Source organism: Haliotis cracherodii, unplaced genomic scaffold, assembly GCF_022045235.1.
Source record: "Haliotis cracherodii isolate W230 unplaced genomic scaffold, xgHalCrac1.p SCAF_15, whole genome shotgun sequence".
In the NCBI taxonomy this organism is placed as follows: domain Eukaryota; kingdom Metazoa; phylum Mollusca; class Gastropoda; order Lepetellida; family Haliotidae; genus Haliotis; species Haliotis cracherodii.
Window position 1 is genome coordinate 2,592,368 of NW_027266270.1, and position 25,818 is coordinate 2,618,185.

The window sequence follows — 25,818 nt, forward strand, 5'->3', positions numbered from 1 at the left end:
CCTCCACTGAAAGGGATAAATCCAACAGCCATCCATGCGGACATGGTGTCAGCTTTAGGGGATGATGTTTCTTTCTTTACTGCTGTTAATATATAGGTGGGCAGAGGAGTTCAAGAGAGGAAGAGAGCCTCGAACATGATATAAGATCAGGATGACCTTCAAATGCCACGGATGAAGACAATGATCTGAGCATGACAGAGGTGTCAGCACACTGGGTACCAAGGCTTCTCACTCCTGATCAGAAACGCTCCAGGTTCATCATCTCCGTGAGAATCTCTTTCGTTTTGAAGCAGAAACAAATAATTGCATTGAGTGATGTGTTACAATGGATGCGTCGTGGTTGCATCGCCATCAGCCAGAGATAACCTTGCTTTCAACTTCTTGATCATCATCCGTATTGACAACTTTTGTCACCGTCAGATATTTCGACCTCTTCATATTTAAAGAAAGAACTCTCTGTCTAGCATTAAACGAATGATGATGATGTCATTTCTGCTGTGGAGGACAGTTTACACGTCCAGGAGGGTGTCTTTGACACCAGTGGGATCGTGTGGAACAGATAGGGGATTATGCTGAAAAAAACATCCATAAAAAACTCCATCAACACAGTCCACCAATAGGCTGGAACCTTCAGCCAACCCCAAAATCAAGATGTGTCAGCTTGGTGTGGGAGAAAAGTGGCACAGGTCTTAGACAAATTTACCAATTTGCTGAAACCCAATTGCTCGTGTAAAATTGTGATGTTAAGAATCATGGCCAGTGCGAATCTGTGATTCGAACCCACAATCATAGGATCCTGCTATGATCAATGGACAAAACTCTGAAAATTATGAGATTTTGCTTCCATAGCTGGTAGTCTAAATAATGACAGGACATACGATCTGAAGAATCTTGTTCCTTACATTTGACTCACTTATCCAGCAGCCAGGGAATAAATGATACACACTATACAAGAATATATTACTTTATTCATGCCAGTATAATGTAACAATTCATAAGGTAAAAAACATGAGGCACAAAACAATGCTTGACTGAAGCGAATTATCGATTGTACGTACATTGATGTTGATCGTGAATATGTGGTACATGTTCGCACAGCAAGCTGACTTGGTTGGATTGCTTTGCTCTTTGGTCGTATTCGTATCAATGAAAAGTGGGAATCAACTTTTGTAATTCAAACAAGTAACAGAGAATAAGATATACGAATTACCACCTTTTCAACCATCCTAATGAAAGCACACAAAAATATTGCATTTGTGATGCAAAATTTCATTTTAAAATGTAAGTAAATAATAGTCACTGTAGATAAACTTTTCATATTACGTATATGTACATGTATAAAACACAAACCCTCATGTTCTTCAATGATTTAAACTGGTGTTTAGTCGAGCTGAAGAACATATATCATTATGATACTTCGTTTCATTCAAAATTCCAATTTACAGCTACCTGCACTTGTTCTCTGTGTCAATATAATGTTCTATGTATTTAATTCCCATTATCTCTATTCCATATGAGGACTTTAATGGCTGTAAATATAACCATCATTCGTGTACACAACTGAAATACGTGGCTTTGGTTTTTTGAACCCATTGGCTATGTGTTAACAAAACAAGGACCACAACCGGAGCGAAGCAAGGCTTCCGAAACACAATCAGCAGATCCTGTCACAGCTAAGAGCCGCAACAATGTTTGTCGAATTGTCCCATTCACTTAAGACGCTCAGTCCGTTTTTTAATGATTAAATCGATATTGATTTAATTAATTAATGAGTAAAAAATTAAACGACATGATATCATTTTACGCTTTTCACGGAAAAGAAAGTGAGGAATCCTTGCATTTTTTTCCAATTGCCTCTGAAACTTTGACTTGTTGATGCTATCACAGACATACATGTACAATATTTGTTCACATCGTTCAGTTTCACTGTAGTTTGTTCAGTGTGTGACATTGCCACGTTTAATCATACAGCTCGGGTAGAGGCCTCACGCTTGGATGGAAGAAACCTTAACCTCTGTCATAACGCCATTCTGTTTTTCTTCAATCATATTGTTAACTTCGAAAGCAGCCGAATAATGAACTGAAAGTAATGACACCTTGAAATGTTTGAACTCTGTGAAGAAGGTGCAGAAGTATATGGCGGTGACAATAGCCAGGACCCATTCCATGGCGGTGGAGGCGACGTGGTGGCTGTAGCCCTGGGGAACATAGAAACATAGAAACATATTAAAACTATTTACAAACATTTTTAAAAAATGACTTCATCCTCTTCCGCCTCACATAAGTATATTGTTTCCAACCCTACGAAAATCGCAAATTATCTTCGTTTATTTCTTTGATGAAACACCTCATGTACGTACACGTTCGGGCAGTCATACAAAAACGTAATTCTTCATGTGAATTACATTCATCGTTACTTTGTATCCACAAATGAACATAAGGAAGAGCATATATGGATGTCAACTTCTTTATTATGAGGAACACAACGTTTCGGAGTATATGCTTACTCCTCATAATAAACCAGTTGACATCCATATATTCTCTTCCTTATGTGAATCACTTCTAAATGCCTTTGAAAGAAAACAAATGAACAGTTGTGGTTTGAACTATATAAAAGTAAACTGCTTTTCGCCTCATATATTTGAATGAAAAACGTATACACTTATACTTGATTTTATTTGTCTTTCTATGTAGTTATGAATACAATGATTGATCAGAGAAACCGTTTTGGATATTAAATATAATCTGTTACGTCCTCAATTGGTACACAATCTATATAATATGTTAATAGTAGTTTGTTTGTCGTCTAATGCTGAACTCCGCAATATTACAGAGCGGCTTGGGAATCCAGTGATTGATATTAAGAGCAACGGACCACGTCGTCGGGGTACTGGCCATACAATCAACCTAGTCTTACCAACCAACCAGCTACGTCAGCACGTACGAACAATTCGAACCAGGAATCCCCACGGGGTTGACTGATCGTCTGAAAGTGTCTTGGAATTACAGAGTTACCATTATTGCCCCTGACAAATAAAATACATGTTTCTCACTGGAAAAGATGGCTCCCATTTCGGTGTGATGTCAAAATGTGGTGCAGGTGTGGCTTTAGTTGATGTCGTTGTTGCAGCTGCTGTTGCTGTTGTTGTTGTTGTTGTTGTTCCGCCGTCATCAGCTGCAGCTGCCATCTGTGACTCTATGACCACTGTGAGGCATAACAGATGATATTATAGAGTAACTACCTGTACTCATCGAAATACTCGTCGAAATATATATTAGGAGTGTATGTATCAGAATGTGAACTACTCCATCGGAATAATATGGGTGGTCAATCAGATGTTACAAATGCATTCTCTAATCAAAGAAATATGTTCCATGGTCGGTATATTTCATATTTCAGACACTCATATACTTCTGTTAACTGCTGAAGGAAAATGTAATGCCTCCATGACACCTACAGTCTTTGATGACGGGTCGAAAGCGCAAAGACCAAGCAATAGTGCATTCCATTGCCTCGAATTAATCATTGATAACATACTAGTATGTACATTGTCATTCTCTTTGTTAGATGGCAACACATGATTGAAGTGCTAGTAAAATGTCGAGGACTGTCGGCGGCAGGAGTTAGTACTTGAATATTATTCATTGATTGTTTGTTTGTTGTGGGTTACCACAAGGTTTTATTCCAAATCCAGAAATTATTGGGTTATGTAGCCAACACCTGGGACATATGAATCGGTCTTTGCACTTGACTTGAGAAACTCGAATTGTGTAGACAATAGAGTTGTGTTTTCTTTCTTTGTTTGTTTGTTTGTTGTTTATCGCCGCACTCAACAATATTCCAGCTATATGACGGCGGTTTGTAAATAATCAAGTCTGAACAAGACAATCTAGTGATTGACATTGTGAGTATCGATCCATGCAATTGGGATAAATGACATACATAAGCGAGTCAGCCAGCTGATCCAGTTCGTCGCCTCTCACGACAAGCATGGTCGCCTTTTGCGGCAAGCATGGTTTCTGAAGGCCTATTCTACCCCGGATCTTCTCGGATCGAATATTATTCATTGATATTTTGGGTCATTTATTGAGTGTGCTAAGTTTAGAAATGAAAACAATACACAAAACACAATACACAATGAAATAACGTAAAGTGTTTCGAGCGTAGCGCCATGAGCCATTACTCAGTGAATAGATATAGAACCCCAAGCTTTAAATGTTGTATTATCATCACCGTAAACCGCACAACATTTGTCACATCATATGGCCAAGCATACTGATTTCAGAGAAAAAGTTTTGTAGCATAGACACAACCTTACTGCAGATTGATGTAAAGGAACTATATATCCTCATGATATGAAAGATGAATAATTTCTACGATGATATGACCCCTCCCCTGGAAGATATGACAACCAAGAGGGGTGATGCCAGACGCCACTCACCCAGTAACAGTGAGATGAGGTGGATGATGGTGAGAATAAGCCGGAAGTGACGCATCCAGTCCCTGTGTCCAGGCAACTCGCGCATCCTAAACGTCATAATGGTCTGGATCCAGCAGTACACATTGCCCCCCACGAACGCCAGGAAGGCTCCAGCTAAGTGAACGGGGAGCACATTAGTTTCCTGAAATTCGATTGGACGTATTACAACGAGTACAGCAAATGGCCGTTAAGTACAGCAAATATCCACATTGTTGCGAGTACTGGAATTAAATCAACTGTGTAGAATGGGCATTGACATAAAACCTCCCTTAACGTCTCCGCCAGAGGATAACGACTCTAAGGAAATGATTAATTCAACCGTTTAGAATTTTCTGGGAAGAAAAACATTGATTCAGTAGCAATGTCATCATTAATATGTTGTTTTTTTGTTGTTCAACGACACACAGCAATATTCCGGCATTATGACGGTGGTCTGTAAATAATCGGGTCTGGACCAGACAATCCAGTGATTGACATCATGAGCATCGATCTTCATAATTGGGATACGATGACATGTATCAACCAAGTCAGCGAGTCTGACCACCTGATCCCGTTGGTAGCCTCTTACGACAAGCATAGTCACCTTTTACGGCAAGCATGGATTGCTGAAGACCTAATCTACCCCGGATCTTCAAGGGTCTATTAATATGTATTTTATAAGACTATACACTAGTACATATCACACACGTTACATAGATTCAGGTGCCGTCGTCATGGCATGTCATTTACTTACTTCACTTTAAACACTATATCATCGAAATAAACAACTGTGCCCTGTATATTCAGTAACATTACCTGAAAATTCGCAACAAGGTAAACTCCGAGAGCAGAGATGAACCCTATGATTAGAGCTACAATGTTGGTTCTGTGTAGAATCTTCCTGCCGCTGTCCCGGAACCACAGTTCTACGTGGCAGTACCGGATATACACACATATCACGCCTGGAACGAGCAGAAGTAAAGTAAGATAGCGTGCCAAACCAAGAGAATAACCAGTCTTGATTTTCCGCCGACACAGATTCCATTTGACGTGAAAGGCCAAATAGCAAGGAACATGATTGGACCACTGAAAACCAACGATGACTCCAGGTGTTCGATAAAAGGGTAAACATGTCACACCCTACCGGTGGCACCCGCCATTTACAGAATTCACACAGAAAAGTGATTCATTGCCTGAATCCGCACAGCAGTATTCCTGCCATGCGACGTCAGCCTGTAAACAAACCAGACAATCAAGTGGTCGATGAACCAGAAAATCCGTTGACACGATAGTGACTTTTCTCACTTTGTTGAAACCCACAAAAACGAAATGTTTTTTTTAACTACGTCTGTTGTGTACAAGTGTAGAGAAAAACGTGTATTCGTTTTGCAACACGGTTGTGATTATAAGATACGATTACAAAACAGATTGCTAGAGTCACTGCAGTTACTGACAAATGTACCAAACGGAGCGCTACCCTTGGGTCATGCTATATACTCGTAAATACAGATTCTACTATAACTTTGGAAAAGAGTCAATTCTGATTGATCAATCAGAGGTATACAATTATATTTCCACGTTTGGTTTCAAATTCAATTTTAAGCGATTAAATCTACCGGCTAATAGCTCTACATAGACAACACAGTATATGTACACCCTAAGTAAAATTACTTATTGCAATGTATTTCGGGTCGTTTTCGCCTTGTGCAATTTTCATAAAAATATTTATAATAAAAATTAATACCACCTAAATGGGAATAAAGGGTTTTCAATATAACAATTAATTACTGAAATAAACTAAAATTTACCTGGTGTCAACATTTTTTTATGGTGAGTTCAGAACATTAGATGATGATGAAGTTGACGACGACGACGATGTTGGTGGTGGTGATGATGATGATGATGACGACGATGTTGGTGGTGGTGATAATGACGATGACGATGCTGATGATGGTGACGATGATGATGGTGATGACGACGATGATGATGATGATATAAACGATGCGTACAATGACATTTTCTTCCTATGATTATGGGAAGGGTTGTGTATGTTTACAGAGCCAATGTACAGCCTCACGTATGCAATCATTTTAAGAGCTGCACATTTTTTATCATTTTAAGAGCTGCACATTTCCATACGTTACATGAGCTGTTATATTTGGACAAACACAAAATGTTTCTATTCCTGAGATCATGGATTATGTTAATCATTCAAGCAGTAGTAGTATCAACTGATGAACAAGACATGACTCTCCCAGGAAAACGTGCGTACTCAAAAATGCATACAGCCCTTGAAGGAAGCCAAACACGCAGCTCTCGGGCGGGTGGGTCCCGGTGTCGCTGAAAGGAAAACGTAGCTCAGTTACCTATACAGTAAACTACGTTTATAACGAATACGCTTATAACGAACTGACGGATATGACGAACTTGCTTTTGTTGTCCCTTTCATTTGCTGCACATATGCTGTATATGCTTATAACGAACTACGGTTATAACGGACTAAAATTAGTGGTCCCTTTGAGTTCGGTATAACCGTAGTTAACTGTCTTTGGACATTCTAGTCAATAACAACACGAGTGGAGGATTAGTGGATTTTAATCCACACTGTGGATTAAAAAATGGAAATAGAATGATGGAACGTCATCGTATTTGTTGGAGATAACCAAATTACAAAAAGTAGTTGTTGCAAGGCTGTCACTGTGTTCTAAAAATAGTAACAGGAAGCAGGAGGCGTGTGTTCCGATTCACAAGTTTTGACATCAGGATCATATACTGACGGCTGGAGTTAAGGAACGGTCACTCTCGGGTACAGCTGTTATATTACAGGATATAACCTGGACATCACATGGTTATAGCCTAGAGCCAGAGATTATTGGGTTATATAGCGAACACCTGGTGAATCTATCTCAGGACAAGGCTGTAGAAACTCCAGTACGTATAGACAATACAAACTAGACGTAGGTTTAAGATCGCTTTGTGAAACGGTCACAGTCACGTCACTCAGAGTGTTGTTTTGTTTGTTTGTTGTTTATTGCCACACATAGCAATATTCGAGCTATTAGACAGCGATCTGTAAATAGTCGAGTCTACACCAGTCAATCCAGTGATTGACATCATCACTGACCACCCCATCCAGTTAGTCGCCTCTTATATGAGTGAGTTGTGTTTAACGCCGCTTTTAACAATATTCCAGTTATATCACGGCGTGTCAGCTTAATGTGGGAGGAAAGCCCGAAGTGATGCAGGTCTCAGACGTTTACCACTTCGGTGAAGCCCACGAGCACGGGAATGGAGCTGACAAACCTAGAAACATAATCGGGGCGAACTGGGATTCGAACCCACAATCACGTGCACAGGTTTCTGGCGTGCCCAAGGGACGCAATTTTGCAGAGCACAATTCTACACAGCGAAATGCGGCGTCTTAGACGACTGGGCCAGCCGTGTCCCCCGTCGCCTTTTACGGCCAGAATGGGTTGCTGAAGCCCTACTCTAACCCGGATCTTCACAGGTTCGTCACTCGGAGATCTATTCTGTTGAAAAAAGTATTGTTATTGAACACAGAAGTAAACACTTTTGTGCAATACGCGCTACTTGTTTTGTCAGGGACTTTACCTAATGTATGGGAACCTGGCGTTGACGTGGCCCAGGCTGACTGCAATGCCGTATCTGGAAATAGGGAAGAAGGTAACCAAAGGGAGATAGATAGATAGATAGATAGATAGATAGATAGATAGATAGATAGATAGATAGATAGATAGATAGATAGATAGATAGATAGATAGATAGATAGATAGATAGATAGATAGATAGATAGATAGATAGATATTTATACGTAGTTATACAAAGTAATTCACGCAATATCAATATAACACGAATTATTTGAATTGACAGACTGACTGACTGATTTACAATTAATAAAAGAAAGTTACCAAATGAAATATTTTGTGTCGAAGAATAAAATTTTGGCGACTGTACACATATACATAGATGGATATATAGAGAATACTACACTCATTCTCGTCGGATACCAGTTTTACGAAACCAGTGGACTTTCTATGGTATCTGACCGACCGAAAGAGAGGTCAGATACCAAAGAAATTTCATGAGTTTCGTAAAAATGGTATCTAACGAGAATGAGTGTGGTATTTTATTTATTACCCACGTTAAGTAAATACATAACAACTTTCGTTCGCTGACAGACCAAAAACTGAAACCGGTTGCAAAATCTTGTTGCGCAGGACTATTGATATATGCCCAAATATGGGCATTGTTGACATTTTGCATATGCATTAACAACATGGGCCTGCAGTTGTGTTTGAAAACAAAAAAAACACCGACACTCAAGTGTTCGCCAAAGACGTTCATGTTAACTTTACCACCCTATAAACTGAAGAAGTGAAAATCAACAAACTCAGGTCTGCTTGCATGTCAGTGACAGCTTCGAAAGCTCGAAGGGCAAGGTCACCCCCAGAATAAGAAAAGACAACCGTGATCTACTCACAGCGTTTTACGCTGGAGATGGGGAATGTTATTGTTCATATTTGGAACGTTTAGGACCACAAAATCAGAAGTCGGGCACACTTCTACGGAGTTTTCGAATGATTTGTATCGGAAATATTCACTCAGTGATTTGGTCGTGCAGTCTTGAACAAACAACTCCCGAAACAGTGCCACAAAATACGCTTCGAAGGGGACACTGATGGCACAACCAGATCATCCCAAGTAAGTCTAGATGTCTGTCCAGATAGTTTAAAGTGGCTTCAAATCAAATTTAAAGTTGCGAAAGTGGTCGGGTGCGTCACGCTCATGGGGACCCTCGCTCTATTGATGGGTAGTCGTACATTGTAAATGGATATAGCTCGATTATATAATGTCTGTAGAAGATCTATTCATAACTTATATAGAATGCAAACCGAATTTGATGCGTGGGACTATGTTGTTTGGTTTAATAAAGTGTTTGTAAATATCTCTCGCTCTCATTAGATTGCTTCAGTTCTGTGCCTGCCTCGTGAATGACGTCTCGCGATTTTTTATGAATGAAAAAAGTAGTCCCAGTGTGACAGAGGTCACGGTTATCAAATCAAACGAATGAAACAAGGTCAACCTTGTACGACACACGTGTGACGTATGGATTTAGTATCTTACTACCTGTATCTTCACCACGTGGGTAAAAAAGAAGGACTATGCGACTTTACCGTCTGAGTATTCTTCGAACACAACAAACCACTCGGAAAAACAGACCAGGGTAGTTTGATTGTGACCCATCTTCCTGAGGCAAGGGAGTTAACTAACAGTAAAAGTCCAGTTTCCACCCTTGCCGAACTAGGCGGCGATTATGGAGTTATTTTGTGGCTGGACTAACGCGTGTATGTATAGTCCAATCAAAATAGCGTGACGAAACAACATGGCGACTGTCATGCAGATTTCGATCGATTGCAGGGTTTGAAGAGCATGTGTGCCGTCAACTGTACGTCGAAAGAAAGTTTCCAAATCTTTTAATGTTTTCTAACGAAGGTGTTCGAGTGACTTGATGCTCTTCACAGGTAAGACCAATTGTATTCCAATAAAGGTCTTGATTATCGATCGGATCATCTTGACAGGGCGCCGCCATTTTGTTTGAAGCAGATGTAAGTGACATGAGAGATGGAATCTTATTGATCAATATGAGGGACAAGCTCCTTCCCTTGACACCTTCGTTACACTCTCGGTAACATCGCTGCCACCAGTGTGGGCGCGGCCATTACAAGAATCTTGAAATTTGCCCTCTAACCTCATATGTAGTAACGTTTATACTTTTGTTTATGTCTTTGGGGATGCCATCATATTTCATTTTGAAAAGGTTTACGACTGACCATGTTTTCCAGATGAATTTACTTTGTTGTTTTGATAATCAGATCGGTTCGAGATTGCAGACTAACGGAAAATCAACCATTGCAACTTCTCCCTTTCATTCTCACTATATCAATTAAAGATGATACTTTTAATGCAATAGAAATTAAAATTGACAAACAAAGAAAGACATCAGCGGTAAGTGTATTCGGCGTCACGGCAGTCATCACTTGTTTGTAAAGATAACGGTCATTCGGTTACGAGTTCAACTCCAAGCATGGTTGGGGCCACCTATCACAGTGGGGGGTTTTGACTGGTGGCAGCGATAGTATATAGAGAGCTCCGCGAAAAGACTAGCGCTGAGAGGAGCTTGTATGAGGGACATGGAAGGGACATAACTCGTAATGGTGGCGCTACGATCGAGTCCAGAAATCCCAGTCTAGTTCGGTAAGGGTGGAAACTTGACTTAAAATATCAGAATGCCTCGGGAAATCTCCCTTGCATCGCGAAGAATAATATGGCGACTCAGGTACATACGTGATGAAACAGAAGATGGGCAGTGCGATGAGGAGCACGATGGGTAGAATCTCCCCCTTGCACGTCATGGCGACGTCTTGTTGCGGCACGACGACGGATGGAAGGACCTTCTACTTCTGTAAAACAAAACATTAGTTCTCAAAGAGAGATCCACAACCGTTCAATAAGCTTTTTGAAGCTCAACTTTATGAAGACGGCTGCACAGTGATTCAGGGACCTGCGTCACACAGTTCCGGAAGTGACGCATTGTTGTTTCTATAGTATCCAAATAACGGTCAGACCAATAGATATGATTCTGTAATATAGCGGGGGAGTTGGGGGCACTAGGGCATGGACATACCACGTGGTCCACAGTCAGTGAATGATGTTTTACGCTGCAATTGTCAATGAGACTATGTGTATCATGATGGGCAGTAATAAGGTAAATAAAACGGACATATGGTCAATGTCACAAGCAACGATCCACGCGAGGTACAATGGCAGCCAATCAGACATACCATTCACCGTGACCATTATATTCTCCTCTTCATGATGAAGTACACAAACAGGCACTCGAACACACACACACACACACACACACACACACACACACACACACACGCGCGCGCGCGCGCACGCACGCACACACACACAAACACACACACACACACACAAACACACACACACACACACACAAACACACACCCCGTACGCACGCACACACCCATGTACACAGAGAGAAAGAACATGAACGCACACCACACACACACTCATACACACACACACACACCATACGCACTCACACACACATGCACACAAAGAGACAGAACACATACATACACGAACGCACACCACACACACAGCAATCACCGCAGTTACTCTGTAATCTGTGAGGTGGAGGTTCAAGTGTCCACGGAGGTGTATGACACTCCGTCGGGTAATGACACATCTTCACTACCCGTCTGACAACTCGGTAATCTTATCAGAACGCAGTAACCAGGTACACTCTACAGCAAGGTACACATACACATACACACTGATGGAAATGTATAAGGGAACACTCAGTTTTAGACACAGTGAAATTATAGGCTACCATGAGTTCACAGCCTTGTCTAACAAATACGCGTTGGAAACAATGCCTACAAACACATCTCCACATTTGATTCTGACGTGTTGAATTGAGATGCGCGCTATTTCAAATGTACTGACAGTATAGCTTATCTCCCTATATATTTCATTGCTCCCTTATTCGTGCCCAAAAGGGGCGGTCGTGTAGCCTATTGGTTAAAGCGTTCGCTTGTCACGCCAAAGACCCGGGTTCGATTCCCGACATCGGCACAATGTGTGAAGCCCCTTTGCGGTGTCCCCGACGTGATATTGCTCGAATATTGCTAAATGCGGCGTAAAACCATACTCACTCACTATTGGTGTTGCTCAGTATATGACAAGGAATGGAAACAGGTGTTTTGGTCATGACGTGTTCTCACTGTCGTTATGACGAGTTTACTTCGTGTCTGTGTGTGTTGTATAACGCCGCACTCAGCAGTAGTCCAGCTGTATGACGGCAGTCTGTAAATAGTCGAGTCTGAACCAGATAATCCAGTGATTGATATCATGACCATCGTTCTACAGGTAGGGGACTGGGGTACGATGACATGCAACATCCAAAGAACATAGCCGGACCAGCCGCCCCTCACGACAAGCATGGGTTGCTGATTTCCATAATGAGTGAGTGAGTGAGTTAATATGGTTTTACGCCGCTTTTTAGCAAGATTGCCACTTTATAACTCGTTATTATGTGACGTGCTTTAATTGGTTAGAGTTTTGTAAGGTATTAAACATTGTTCCAACAAAATAGGAACTATTTCAGTCTTCGTTGTGTCATTATGAAATATATTTACACTGAATGTTTCTACTTTCGGTTTGCCTCTATACTTGAACTATTTACTTATCGTATGCGAATCGCACTGATTCGACTCGAGCCGACAGTATGAAAAGTCAACTCACGCAACAACAGCTTCAATTATATAATATTAGAAAATTATAGAATAGTTAACGATGGTGATCAAATACGCTGTTTGTCGAATCTCTTGGTCACTCGTGAAATTTCAAATCTAACCACCCACTCGATGAAATCAACAGTGTAACATCATTAAATATCCTATGTATAGTGTTTGAGAATCAAGTTTTAATCGAAAGTTCTTCCTTGTAATGGTCGTCCTTGACACAAGTTATGGAGACTTATTTGGTTTTTTTCGCCTTCATAGAAGCCGACCAGCGGTATGAAAGGTTGGTTTTGGTTGGTCTGTTGTTTAACGCCGCACTCAGTATTATTCTAGATATATGACGGCGGTCTGTAAATAATCGAGTCTGGACCAGACAATCCAGTGATTGATATCATGAGCATCGATCTACGCAATTGAGATACGATGACATGTATCAACCAAGTCAGCGAGTCTGACCACCCGATCCCGTCTGTTGCCTCTTACGACAATCATAGTCACCTTTTACGGCAAGCATGGGTTTCTGAAGACCTATTCTACCCCGGATCTTCACGGGTCCTGTTTGAAAGGAAATATATTTTAGCCAAATACACAGTTACTGGTATACGCTACTGGTTTGTCTTCACACGTGGGTTGTTCAATAGCATTCCTTTACTGTTTTGTTATCAATAAATGTATATGATAAGAGAAGCATTTGGTCTTGAGATGGCGGACGACAAGAGCCTCTCCTTCAGGGGGTGTAGAGACTATCCACGCCTGCGATCAGTGGTTATAGGGGACCCGCCCACACCATAGCAGACCTGGCATCCCGCACACGTAGAGGTAACGCCATCTATTCCGTTGAGTCACGTGTGTTTACCAATCGGGTAAATCTATATATGTACATGTCAGTTTAGTTTGTGATAATATGTATTTCGACAGGACGAATATCTACGGCACTACTCCATATAGGAATGCTCTTCAGGAGATAATCTCACCATCATTTGAATTAACAGTTTTGGTATCGAAGATGTTGTTGTGTTTATCAGCTATATATACATCTGTCTATAAGCTATCGATATTGGGCATGGTGCAAGCATTATAATTACGATTTCCTTGTTATTTGGTTATTGGGCCTCCTCCATGGTCTAGTGGTAGACCGCCCGGAGAGCGGAAGGTAAAAGCCAAAAGACGTTAAAAGATAGTGCTTGTTGTTACCCTGCCCGGTGGTCGGTATTAAGGGGCTAAAACAAGGACTGGTCGGCTCGGAGTCAGTATACTGTGTCTGAGTGGGGTATTAAGGTTAAACTGCGGCATCGTATTTCAATGGGCAAGCGCTATTAAATCAGACTAGCCCGGACTAGTACAAGCAGTCACACACACTCACGTGCATACTCGAAGCTTTATAAGTGCAATAATCTTGAATTCGACGTTAAACCCTGACGTGGAAGCATTAACAGGTTGGTGTGCTGTGGTGGATCATTACAAATATTATTATTGTTGTTGTCGTTATTATTTCATGATAAAGCATTTCATTTAAACACCAAAGTATTGTCGGGTAAATTGCAGGGCAAAAGAATATATGCATCCATGTTTGATGGTGGCTAAAATATAACAAACAAGAAATGGTTATTCGATGGTGATGTACATGTATTTGATACAGGTATCATTGGCGATATTACATGCATAATATCAATGAATATCTCACAACAGGTGACGTGCACATGATGTCTCAAGGAACATGCGGGTCGCTATATCGGCTACTGTTTTCAAGCGAATGTTTTCTTTTGCCCGACGGGGGCATGGGTGATCTAGTCGTCGAAGGCGCCGCGATTCCGTGTGCAGAGTTGCGTCCCTTTAGAACGCCAGAAACCTATGATTGTGGGTTCGAATCCTGGTTCGCCCCTATTATATTTCTCGGTTTCTCAGCACCATACCCGTGCTCGTGGGTTTCAACGAGCTTATAAACGTCTAAGACCTGCATTGCTTCGGGCGTTCCTCCCACATAAAGCTGATTTAACTGGAATATTGTTAAACGCGACGTTAAACTCAACTCACTCACTCACTCACTCACTCTTTTGCCCGACAGTTTTTATGCCCGTAAGCAAGAGCAGGGTGAGGCATGCTTTTGCTGATAACGCATTGTCAGAGCCGTAGACGTTACAGGTGAGACGATTTATCACCTGTACAGATATGTCGATCTGTACATAGATTATTTTACCAGCTACAGGCGGACACAGGCGACCCAGGCGCCTAATGCCAGAACCCTGTAATTGAGGGTTCGAATTCCAGGTTCACCTTGATATTATTTCTCTGTAAGCATCATGCTTGTTTTCCTTGATTTTTGTTCTAAAGTAAACCGTCATAACACAAATGAAATGGTGTTACTCACTCACTCAACCACTCACTCACTCAACCATCCACCGATGCCTATCCCCAACCACAAACTAACGCACACACACCAACACAAACACCAACAATCAATCACACACACACACACACACACACACACACACACACACACACACACACACACACACACACACACCAAACGCAAGGATAGTATCAGCATACTGGGACTACAGCTAACAGCGGCGTACTCAATCACTGTTGCCAAATGTTCAGTGTGTTCCATGTGTTCCTGGAATGTACGTTCGAGACAGGTTTCTGTTGCACATGTAGTTCTCAGCCACGTTACTCTCATCTGCAGTGTTGTCCACAACATTCAAACTACAATCAATGGGGAACCTAAACACCTTGCGTTGACAGGGAAGGACATAGGTTATAGGTCAACATTAACCATATGGAAACTGCTTTGTGATAATTCCTTGCATATTCAGCCTGATACTTTGTAAACGTGGACCTCGGCAATTTACCCGGAAGAAAGAAAACAAGTCAGTGCCCAAGATAAGAGACGACTGATACAAAATAATTACAGGTAAAAATGTAAATTGGTTTACCTCACCGGACTTCGATTCACCTTCAGAGCACAATGTCCAATTTGAGCTTGCTTATTCCGTGTGTTTACGCCTACACCCGTGTTCTAGTTGCACGAACAATGTGACTATGACGTTTCAAATCAGATCAAATATATCAGCATTCATTTCTCACCTGGCAACCCTTGTGACCGCACTGCTCGCTTTATCTCAAGATAAACATTGCAACATGCCGGTCACGTACGTCGAGTTATCTCCCCTTATCAGCCACACCTCGAGATCGGATGTCTGTCCGCCGATGTGATTAATACACACTTGTACACATTGGACTATGTGTATTCATTATTGTCACAGCTTTATCGTTAACTCAGCAAAACCCGAAGGAAGGCTGTGCCACGCTGCTGCTGATAGTAAAGTATAACATACTAAGTGCTTCATTGTCTGGAGCATTAAGCCCTCGTAACACTGATTAAAACATATCCATATTTGGGGGCAAGAAATTAAATTATAAATCCATTTTATTCAGCTCATTGAAACTCTATATCAACCAAGACGGTATATTTGTGTCAAGAAAAGATAATCCTCGGTTACAATCTGATATCCTAGTCACACAAAACTGGTATTCTGGATACACTCCGTCACGTGAAGGTTCCTCGCGCATGTACAGTTTGGTGACATATGGTTTCTCCGAACGGTCAATCATTACACCGGAGACATGGTCTGTTTCCTCAGATGGGACAGTTTACTGAGGGGCAGAAGAAAGTATGCCGAGTTTGTTTTTTATGTATTTGAAATTTGAAAGAACTGTTGTTGAATTTGATTATGTCTTTTTAACCATCACTCGTTCCTCCAACATTGTGTATTTAGTAATCTGTGGCTGGGTAATTGTGTGTGAAAATAATTTGGTTAAATGACGACTGTGGTAGGAAATAGATTCCCAACAACATGACTTTCTACTGTGTTAGAAATGTTGTAAATTTATACCGATAAATCAAATTTATAAATTTTCAATCATAAGATTCTAAGATAGCCCTCAGCAGTTGCTTATTATTCCAACTAATTTATCTCAATTTTTTAAACTGTATTTATAAAACTAAAACCATGTAGAAGTAGGCCCCCTGAAGATCCGAAATAGAATTGATCTTCAGCAACCAATGTTTGCCGTAAAAGGCGACTATCTTGTCGTAAGAGGCGACTAATGGGATCGGGTGGTCAGGCTCGCTGACTTGATTAATGCATGTCATTGATCCCAATTGCGTGGTTCGATGCTCATGTTGTAAATCACTGGATTGTCTGGTCCATACTCGATTACTCATCAAGCATATGATGAAATCAAAGGAGAGGTATAATTTCTTTTGCTCCTCAGTTTAATGACAAATGAGTTTTTTACAGTTGCCGTGAGTGCAGGTGTAGTCTACTAAAGAGATGTGTCACAGCTGGGTATTCATGTCAAGGGAGAGAGTGAGTGATTGAGGGGTTGAGGGATGGTGATTGTGTGTACACTTGACACAAACGGAGAAAATATTACAATCGGTCTGAATTACAATGTTTTATTTTTCATTTAAAAACCTAGAGTTATATATTTTATTAGGATGACACTGGAGACGCCTGATATAATCTGAGTCGGCAGAGGATGGGCTTGTCAGGTCACGACAGATTAGTTTTCACTCAATCAATACTTTGTTCACTATGAAGGCCATCAGCCCATGTGCAAATAACAATTTACAAGTATGGTAGCGGCAATATACAAATACTTTCTCCTTTCATACGCGAGATAAACAGGCATATTTGTTTGATAATACTGTGGTGCAAAACGGGGTCTTTCATAGAATACATGGGGGCACGGGTGGCCCAGTCGTCTAAGGCGCCGCGATACGCTGTGCAGAGTTGCGTCCCTTGGGCACGTCAGAAACCTATGATTGTGGGTTCGAATCCCGGTTCGACCCAATTATGTTTCTAGGTTTGTCAGCACCATACCCGTGCTCGTGGGTTTCACCGAAGTGGTAAACGTCTGGAACCTGCATCACTTCGGGCTTTCCTCAAACATTAAGCTGACACGCCGCGATATGACTGGAATAATGTTCAAAGCACCGTTAAACCCAACTCACTCACTCCCCCACTCATAGAATACATAGCTTGGCGAATGACATTTCCACAGCTCATAGATACGCTTTAATGATCTGAGAAGCTGGGGGTATTTTACAGGTGCTTTAATGCTTTCTATGGGGGTGTAATTGTTAGCCCCATTACATTATCGCTATGTAATCAAAGTGTACTCAAAGACAAGTTTCGAATTTCAACGCCTACTGAGTAAATTAGAACTTTAACAATGATTTATATTGGTTTGCCTAACTTAAATAACAGAAGCGGCCATTCCGGGAGGTGCCCTGAATAGCACCTCTAGACGACATTACAATACGGGGCAACGACATACAATGTATACATATTCTGTTATCTGTTGGTTTCACGTTCACACCCGTTGAAGTCAGACTGAGAAAGATGAAATACAGTCGTTTGATTTGGAATTGGGAGTATGCTTCCACTGTTCATATCTAGAATAAATGTACCACATTTACGAACACCATTTATCTTGGCTACCGATTCTTTGTTATCATCCTGGGAGAACGTGTCTATTGCTAAAATAACCAGACAGTGACTTTAACTTTTACATAATCTGAATATCTTAAGTAATCTAAATCGTTCACATCAGTAATAAACACATTCATGACGCTCAACGGTTTAGCCAACACCTGGTTTCATCACTATTTGTAAACGATACATAAACACGTGCTCGTGATATTGTCGGAATCGTACACTGGAATTTCTCATGATGATGGAAATGGTTCTGCCACTTTTATTATTACCTTAATTATTATTTTTTTTATTACTTTTATTCCATGTATTACTTTTGTTATTATAAGTTTTGTGGAAAAGGTTTTGCCGCTTTTATTATTACTTTAGTTATTACTGTTATTATTTCTTTTGTTATCACATTTGTAATTACTTTTGTTATTACTTTTATCATTACTTTGATTATTAGTTTTGTGGAAAGGGTTTCGCCGCTTTTATTATTACTTTAGTTATTACTGTTATTATTTCTTTTGTTATCACATTTGTAATTACTTTTGTTATTACTTTTATCATTACTTTCGTGGAAGGGGTTTTGTCGTTTTTATTTATCATTCAACCGAGGTTATTTATCAACAAAATTAAAATTATGTCTTTCCATGTAATCTACAGCAGAACATGATATATTTAGAAATATATAAGCAATTGAAAAGAACAATTCAGTACTTTTGTCAAGCTCCGATACTGAATCTGTAGGAGTAACGAGTCTGAATACAGCAGCCTCATCCTCGTTCCAAACATAATGGTACATGTAGCTATCACCGGTACCACGTGCACCCGGTCGCCTGGTGAGAGATAGTCACTTGAATGAAAGTTACAAACCGACTTTGGCTGAGCGACGTTGTCAAATACTAAACAAAATGTATACAACTCTGGTGAAGAAATAACGTGACGGATTTAATAAAAGCTACAAAACCCTTTCTGTATTCAAAAGAAATCTCTGCCAATAGCAGAGCCGACTTACGATTCCGACTTCCTCACGAGCATGTGTTTATGAATCACTATTAAATACTGATGATACCAGGTTTTTGCAAAATGGTGAGCGTATCCTGCCGCACCGATGGCACCCGTCACAAACACATGCAAAGGCAAGTCAATCGTTTACCATAGCTACTAACCACGCCATCATAGGAGTAACAGTTAACATCAACAGTATTACCTTATTCAGAAAACTCTTGTATTCCAAGTCCATCAGTAATATCACCGACAACCACATCAGGCACAGATCCAATGTGCGCGTTCAAAGCGCCACCGAGCAGGATATTAGATCACATTTGATTAAATCTGATAGCATTTCAAGAACAAAACACTTTCCATGTTCATAAGTCGATTGTTCCATTCCGACGGCATCGTGAGCATGTGTTTATGGGTCACTATTCAAGAGTTCGACACCAGATCTTCGCGAAAAGGTGGGCGTATTACATGGCCACCATGGTGTCGCGAGTGCGGCAGCAACCTAATAGAGGCCTCTGACGACCTTGCGTTTGAGAAACGTGCCAGTTTTCGTTTTTGGCGTAAATGTGTAGGTCTTTTGAAGCACTTTGCAGTGACCAATTCTCTTGAAATCGTTTGGAAACGTTGAAAGGGTTACACTGGCTATCCAGTTATGTTAAAATAACCACCGTGGTGTCGCGCATGCGCTTGTCGTAGCACCATAACAGAGGCCTCTGAGTCAATTTGGACACCTTCGAACGATTGTATTTCCCTAACGAACCCTTACAGCTGTGTCGCATTCGGTATCCCAAGTCTTACAATTTGGAGAGCTCTCCAACGAGCCATCATGCAAAAACTCGCAAAAAAGCAAAAGTACATCCAAATGAGCAAACCGAAAAGACAATGGTCTACATTGTGTGTTTGAGAAGCGTGCCAATTGTCGTTTTTGGCGTAAATGTATAGGTCCTTTGAAGCTCTATGCAATAACCAAATTTCTTGCAATCCTTTGTAAACCTTGAAAGGGTTACATTGTCTATCCAGCTAACATCTGTCGCTTTACACATCAAACAGGATCTCGGCTGAGATACTCGTTGTTTTTTGTTTAACGCCGCACTCAGCAATTATTCAGCTAATTGGCGGCGGTCTGTAAATAATCGAATCTGGGCCAGACAATCTAGTCATTGACATCATGAACATCGATCTATTCTCTTGGGATACGATGACAAACATCAACCAAGTCAGCGAGCCTGACCACCCGATCCAGTTAGCTGCCTCTGACAAGCAAAGTCGCCTTTTCCGGCAAGCATGGGTTGCTGAAGACCTATTCTACCCTGGCTCCTCAAGGGTTTTGTTTTGTCTGATATAGATACACAGAATTAGTGCATATGTGGCAGTTACATATTTTGAATATTTCTTGTATTTTACCTTTTAAGTATAATTCATGTACATAATTAAATGCAGTTGAAGTCATTTATTTTTATTGCTCAGCCGACTTTAAACACTAAACTATCAGTCACACCACTCTTACTAAACATGCTTACTGCATGGTTTGTTTGTAAATGTCACACCCCGTGAACTAATACAATAGCCCCAGCCCTCTCCCTACTCAAGCCTTTTGTCTATATGGCCAACTTGGGTACTCAGCCATGCTGTATGCTGGACACCTAAGGACTGTGGTCACTCCACATATACCTCTCCACGGATAAAGATATATATTCACGTGTTTTTCACAAGGATCGTTTTGGGGAACCTTAGATCAAATTCCAAGTTTAGTATTTTATTATTGAATTGAGGATTTTATTCATTTAATTGTATTTGCAATATTGTAGATATTGTTTGTATTTGGATATATGTGTGTTTAACAACCAAATAAGTATCCTACATTCATTAAAACATGTATAAGCATTAAACTAAAAAGTAAGATTAGTAGTTTTAGAAATAATAGAGTTTATTTGTGATATAAGAGGTTAGGCTAAGCAAGCATGCATGTGATGAATGAATGTAGGTAAGCTTAAAAGGATCATTGAAAGTAACCATAAACGAATGAATGAAAGTAAACATAAATGAATGAATGCATGAATGTATGTAGCATTTTATAGTATTACTCTTTCATGTTCAGCTTCATGTATATATGATAGAAAGTATTCGTTCTTATTGGCATGTCTGCATGTACTGTATATATATATGTGTGTATTGTTATTTCCTCCGCAGACGAGTTTTGCACTACTGTGCAGAAACGTAGCGCGGCATCGTCCCAAGGTGTGATATCAACCCAGGCCCACACACCTGGTAGGTTTACATGTCGTTATTTAGTGTATGCAGTTGATCATATACCAAGACATAATACTTTTCTAGTTAACATGTACATAAATATTTTCTACCCAGTGCATTTACAACAATACTATGTACTGTATCTCATCATACTAGTATGAATATGAATTGTATGTATATATATCTGTGTTTATGATATGTGTATATTGTTTTACATGTGCTATATTGTATACCTGATTGGTTCAGGGTGGTTTTCTTTTAAATCAGGGGCGGTCGGGTAGCCTAGTGGTTAAATCGTTCGCTCGTCACGTCGAAAGCCCGGGTTCGATTCCCGACATTGGTACAATGTGTGAAGCCCATTTCTGGTGTCCCCCGCCGTGATATTGCTGGAATATTGCTAAAAGCGGCGTCAAGCCATACTCACTCAACCACTCTTTTAAATCACATTCACAATTTCTGCAAATAAATATTGGCCATTGACGAACACAGTAGTGTCTGTGGTCTGTGGGCATCGGACCCAGTCCTGCTACACATACTGGTCAGTTTTCAACGATCGAATACCTGTATGCTTGTCCTTATTCAGTTCCGTAATGGCACGTATACTTCTCATTACGGAGCGCCAACGATGTGTTCAATCGTAATATGTCTATCTCAATGATATTAAGTTTCAAACTTTTTTTACACAACTTGATGTATTTTGTAATCCTGTACGGACATATCCTCCCCGCAGTGTAGGGAACAAACGTACATTGTTTGATACAAGCAGAGAAAAAAACTATTTCGCTACTTGACTCTGATCCCGCAATCACGCCACGACCTGTGACAGATACGGTGCGGTTCTTTCTTGGTGATTCATAGGACAGCGGAAAGTAATAATTTATAATTGTGTTTATGACAACATGTGTGCGCTCTGTATTAATATAACTGTCTGCGTTGTGAAGTTGACACACACATCCATCCTTGTTGTCAAAACTTATCCCTTGTGAGTAGTTTTTGTCTTCTAGTTGTTATTTCTTTGAACAATTTTTACATACACCATCACATGGGGATTCCAACTCACTTATACTCCCCCAATGTCGTCATCATTTCATAGCCTCTTTAAATTTTACCAATTCTACTACAAGCCCGAACATGACCCTATGCATAATTTTCAGTAAAACTTAGTGTTATTACAAGGATTATTATTAACTGAGTTTATTTGACGTACAGAAGTTGACTAGATTTGGGCTCCTGACTTGTGGCTGTATTGTCGACTGTGTACATGTGCGATATAGCTTGTTTAGTCTTCAGTATTCCAATGTGTGACTTGGCTGATTGTGTGTAAGCGTACCAATAACTGACTGATATGATAAATGCGGGGTGAGAAAATCAGAATTTAGTATTTTTCATTGCCTTTGATATATTTAATGTTAGCATGTATATGAAGAACACATAAATTGCACTAAATATTATGTCAGCTTTGTTGTTTCAGCCAAGTATGGAAACTACACCTTGATTGACGTGGCCACAAACCATATTTTGGACATCCAGTTGGTACAGGTAAGAACACAGATTCTTGTCATAACAAGGATTCAGGATAAGTAAAAGAAATACATACAGTTAAATACAACAACTGCACATGGGTGACATGAACATGTTGCGTTGTGTCCAGTGATACGTTCAGACATTAAGTACTAAAAGTGTTGATGTTGATCATCTCTGTACAGGTGTGAACAGCTGAATTTCTATTGCTCTATTTTTAGTCGAATGAGGTGGCCAATTCTAATGTCATGGAACTTGGGGGATTAAAAAGGGCCCTTGCACTTCTTCAGGCAGCAAGAGGGATGTTTCAGATATCATTACAGACAACATTTAGTTAAGGCCTACTTTAGAAAGGAGGGAGCTGACATTCACCACTGGTTTGATGTATGGTATATAGCCAATGGTGAATAAATAGTTTCAAAAATCATCAATATTAGCATGACTAGATTGTAACTTTAATGATAGTGTCAATGTATTTCACTAAGTGGAATATCAATTTATTGTTTTCAGACAAATGTATTTCATCACCTAGAACTTAATAAACACACATTCAGGGAATGTCTGTTCAATATTATCATTATATGACATCACTAGCCATTGTACAGACAGCTTTCAACGTTTTCAGGCATTTACAAGAAACTTAAAAAAAACAAAAAAACAGAAGGGCCTGGAAATAATCATCTTGTGGGCACATTCTATTTCCAGTCACCTGTATTGGTGTTGCAACCAGCAAGGGCAATGCCGAGGAGGTGCCAGCAAAGTGCACGCTGAATATCACGTGGTCAGTCCCTTATACCTTCTTGTATTGACTAAAAGTCGTATTAGAACTTTTCCTGATCTATTGACAAGTGTAACATTGTTAGTGACAAGGGGCGTGTGTCAATACGCACCACGTAAGATCAATGACTGTGTCAAATGTAAGTGTACGGATGCTATTGGCGATATGTGGCTTACATGAGATACATCAACTTTTCCATCAACATATTGTACAATTATTGGTTTTCAGGTTTCCTGAAGCTACACACATAAAACAAATTAAATGGTGGCTTTAATAACACAACCCTTTGTCTCTTGGCGTAACGAAATCTGAGGAAAATTCTCATTCCTGGAAATGCTAGATTATGGAAATTAAATTTCTTATTTCGATTTTTATGAAATTTGTGGATTCAAATTAGTCTACAAACATGTAATCTTGTCCTGATAAAGCAACCAATTATTAAAAAAATATTTGAATGCATCATACTTGTGTACTGGTTTATCATCTCCTATGGGACCACTGGTGTCAATGAACTCGTTGTAGTACGCCTCCATACTGTACTCACTGAGAGATACATCATGGAGGCCAGGGTGCGCGGTGATGCAGCTGTAGTCGTCACAGTTTAATGTATCATCAAGCTACTTCCTGATAGGAGCAACATCAAGACAACACAGCTCCTCTACCCCAGACTGCATGTCAACACAGCAGCCACAAGTTCACCTGTAACATTATTGCCCCAGTAATCTGTTTGATATGTAATAACATTCTACTTACATAACTCATCCTAATATCAAACACGATTTACATTTTGTTTAAGTTCTCAGTTAATTACCAGGCCAAAGCATATAATTATTGTAAAGTGAAAACAATTGGACAGCTTTACTAAATCATATGCAGTTAATATTTACAACAGACTGAACACAGGGTATCTGACTTAAAGTGTCCATGATGTACGAATGATCAAACATATTTTAAAACACCAAGCTAGGTCCATGATGTACGAATGATCAAACATATTTTAAAACACCAAGCTAGGTCCATGATGTACGAATGATCAAACATATTTTAAAACACCAAGCTAGGTCCATTATGTACGAATGATCAAAAATATTTTAAAACACCAAGCTAGGTCAATGACGTACGAATGATCAAACATATTTTAAAACACCAAGCTAGGTCCATGATGTACGAACGATCAAACATATTTTAAAACACCAAGCTAGGTCAATGACGTACGAATGATCAAACATATTTTAAAACACCAAGCTAGGTCCATTATGTACGAATGATTTAACTTATTTTAAAACATCAATGACGTACGAATAATAAAACTCATTTTAAAACACCAAGCTAGGTCCATGATGTATGAATGATAAAACTTGTTTTAAAACACCATGTACGGCTTAATAGTGGCAGAAACTCATGGTTACTGTTAGGTCTATTTAAGAGGTATAAAACATCTGCCAAAAGAGATTTTCCAGTGATCACTTATGCTGGGTTATGTAACCGTTTCCATGGCAGAGTGCACAGCTGGTGGAACATGACATCCTGTTAAGAATATGACAGTTGTTTTGAATATGCACTTGGATCTAAAATATTATTTCATAGATCTGGAGAGGGTAACATGTGGTTCTTGTCAGTATGTTTCCAATCGGTAAACAAATCAAAGTGTTGATTCCGCAGCTTTCGGGACGTACACCTTTTTCGTGTTACGCAAAAAATATGCCCATTTTGTAGTGTAGCAACGGTTGGCGATATATCTGTTTATTTATTAAGATTGCCAAGTAGCCTGCTGCGAAGTAGCCCATAGGTTGTGATAGTGACATTTTTTTTATAAGGTCAGATTGAACGACATTGCCATAGAATCGTAGCTGGATGGGACATGACGAACAGCTAAAGAAGAGTGGGTTACCAGGCATGGCAAATATCTCTAAGAATACGTTTCGCTTCTGGAAAATGTAGTACAATGATATCTTTAGTTTATT

General features: G+C 40.0%; 1 protein-coding gene across 1 annotated transcript; it reads right to left on the bottom strand.

The window, feature by feature from the left end:
- Positions 1-1,327: 1,327 nt before the first annotated feature.
- LOC139461714 (DNA damage-regulated autophagy modulator protein 1-like) lies at positions 1,328-15,839 on the bottom strand. The gene is made up of 8 exons (XM_071243171.1): positions 15,748-15,839; positions 10,827-10,942; positions 8,073-8,126; positions 6,733-6,800; positions 5,277-5,422; positions 4,443-4,623; positions 3,054-3,205; positions 1,328-2,198 (listed from the first exon to the last, which is right to left on the bottom strand). The coding sequence occupies exons 2-8, from the start codon at positions 10,892-10,894 to the stop codon at positions 1,986-1,988; spliced, it is 882 nt and encodes a 293-aa protein (XP_071099272.1). The 5' UTR covers positions 10,895-10,942; positions 15,748-15,839; the 3' UTR covers positions 1,328-1,985.
- Between the last annotated feature and the right edge of the window lie 9,979 nt (positions 15,840-25,818).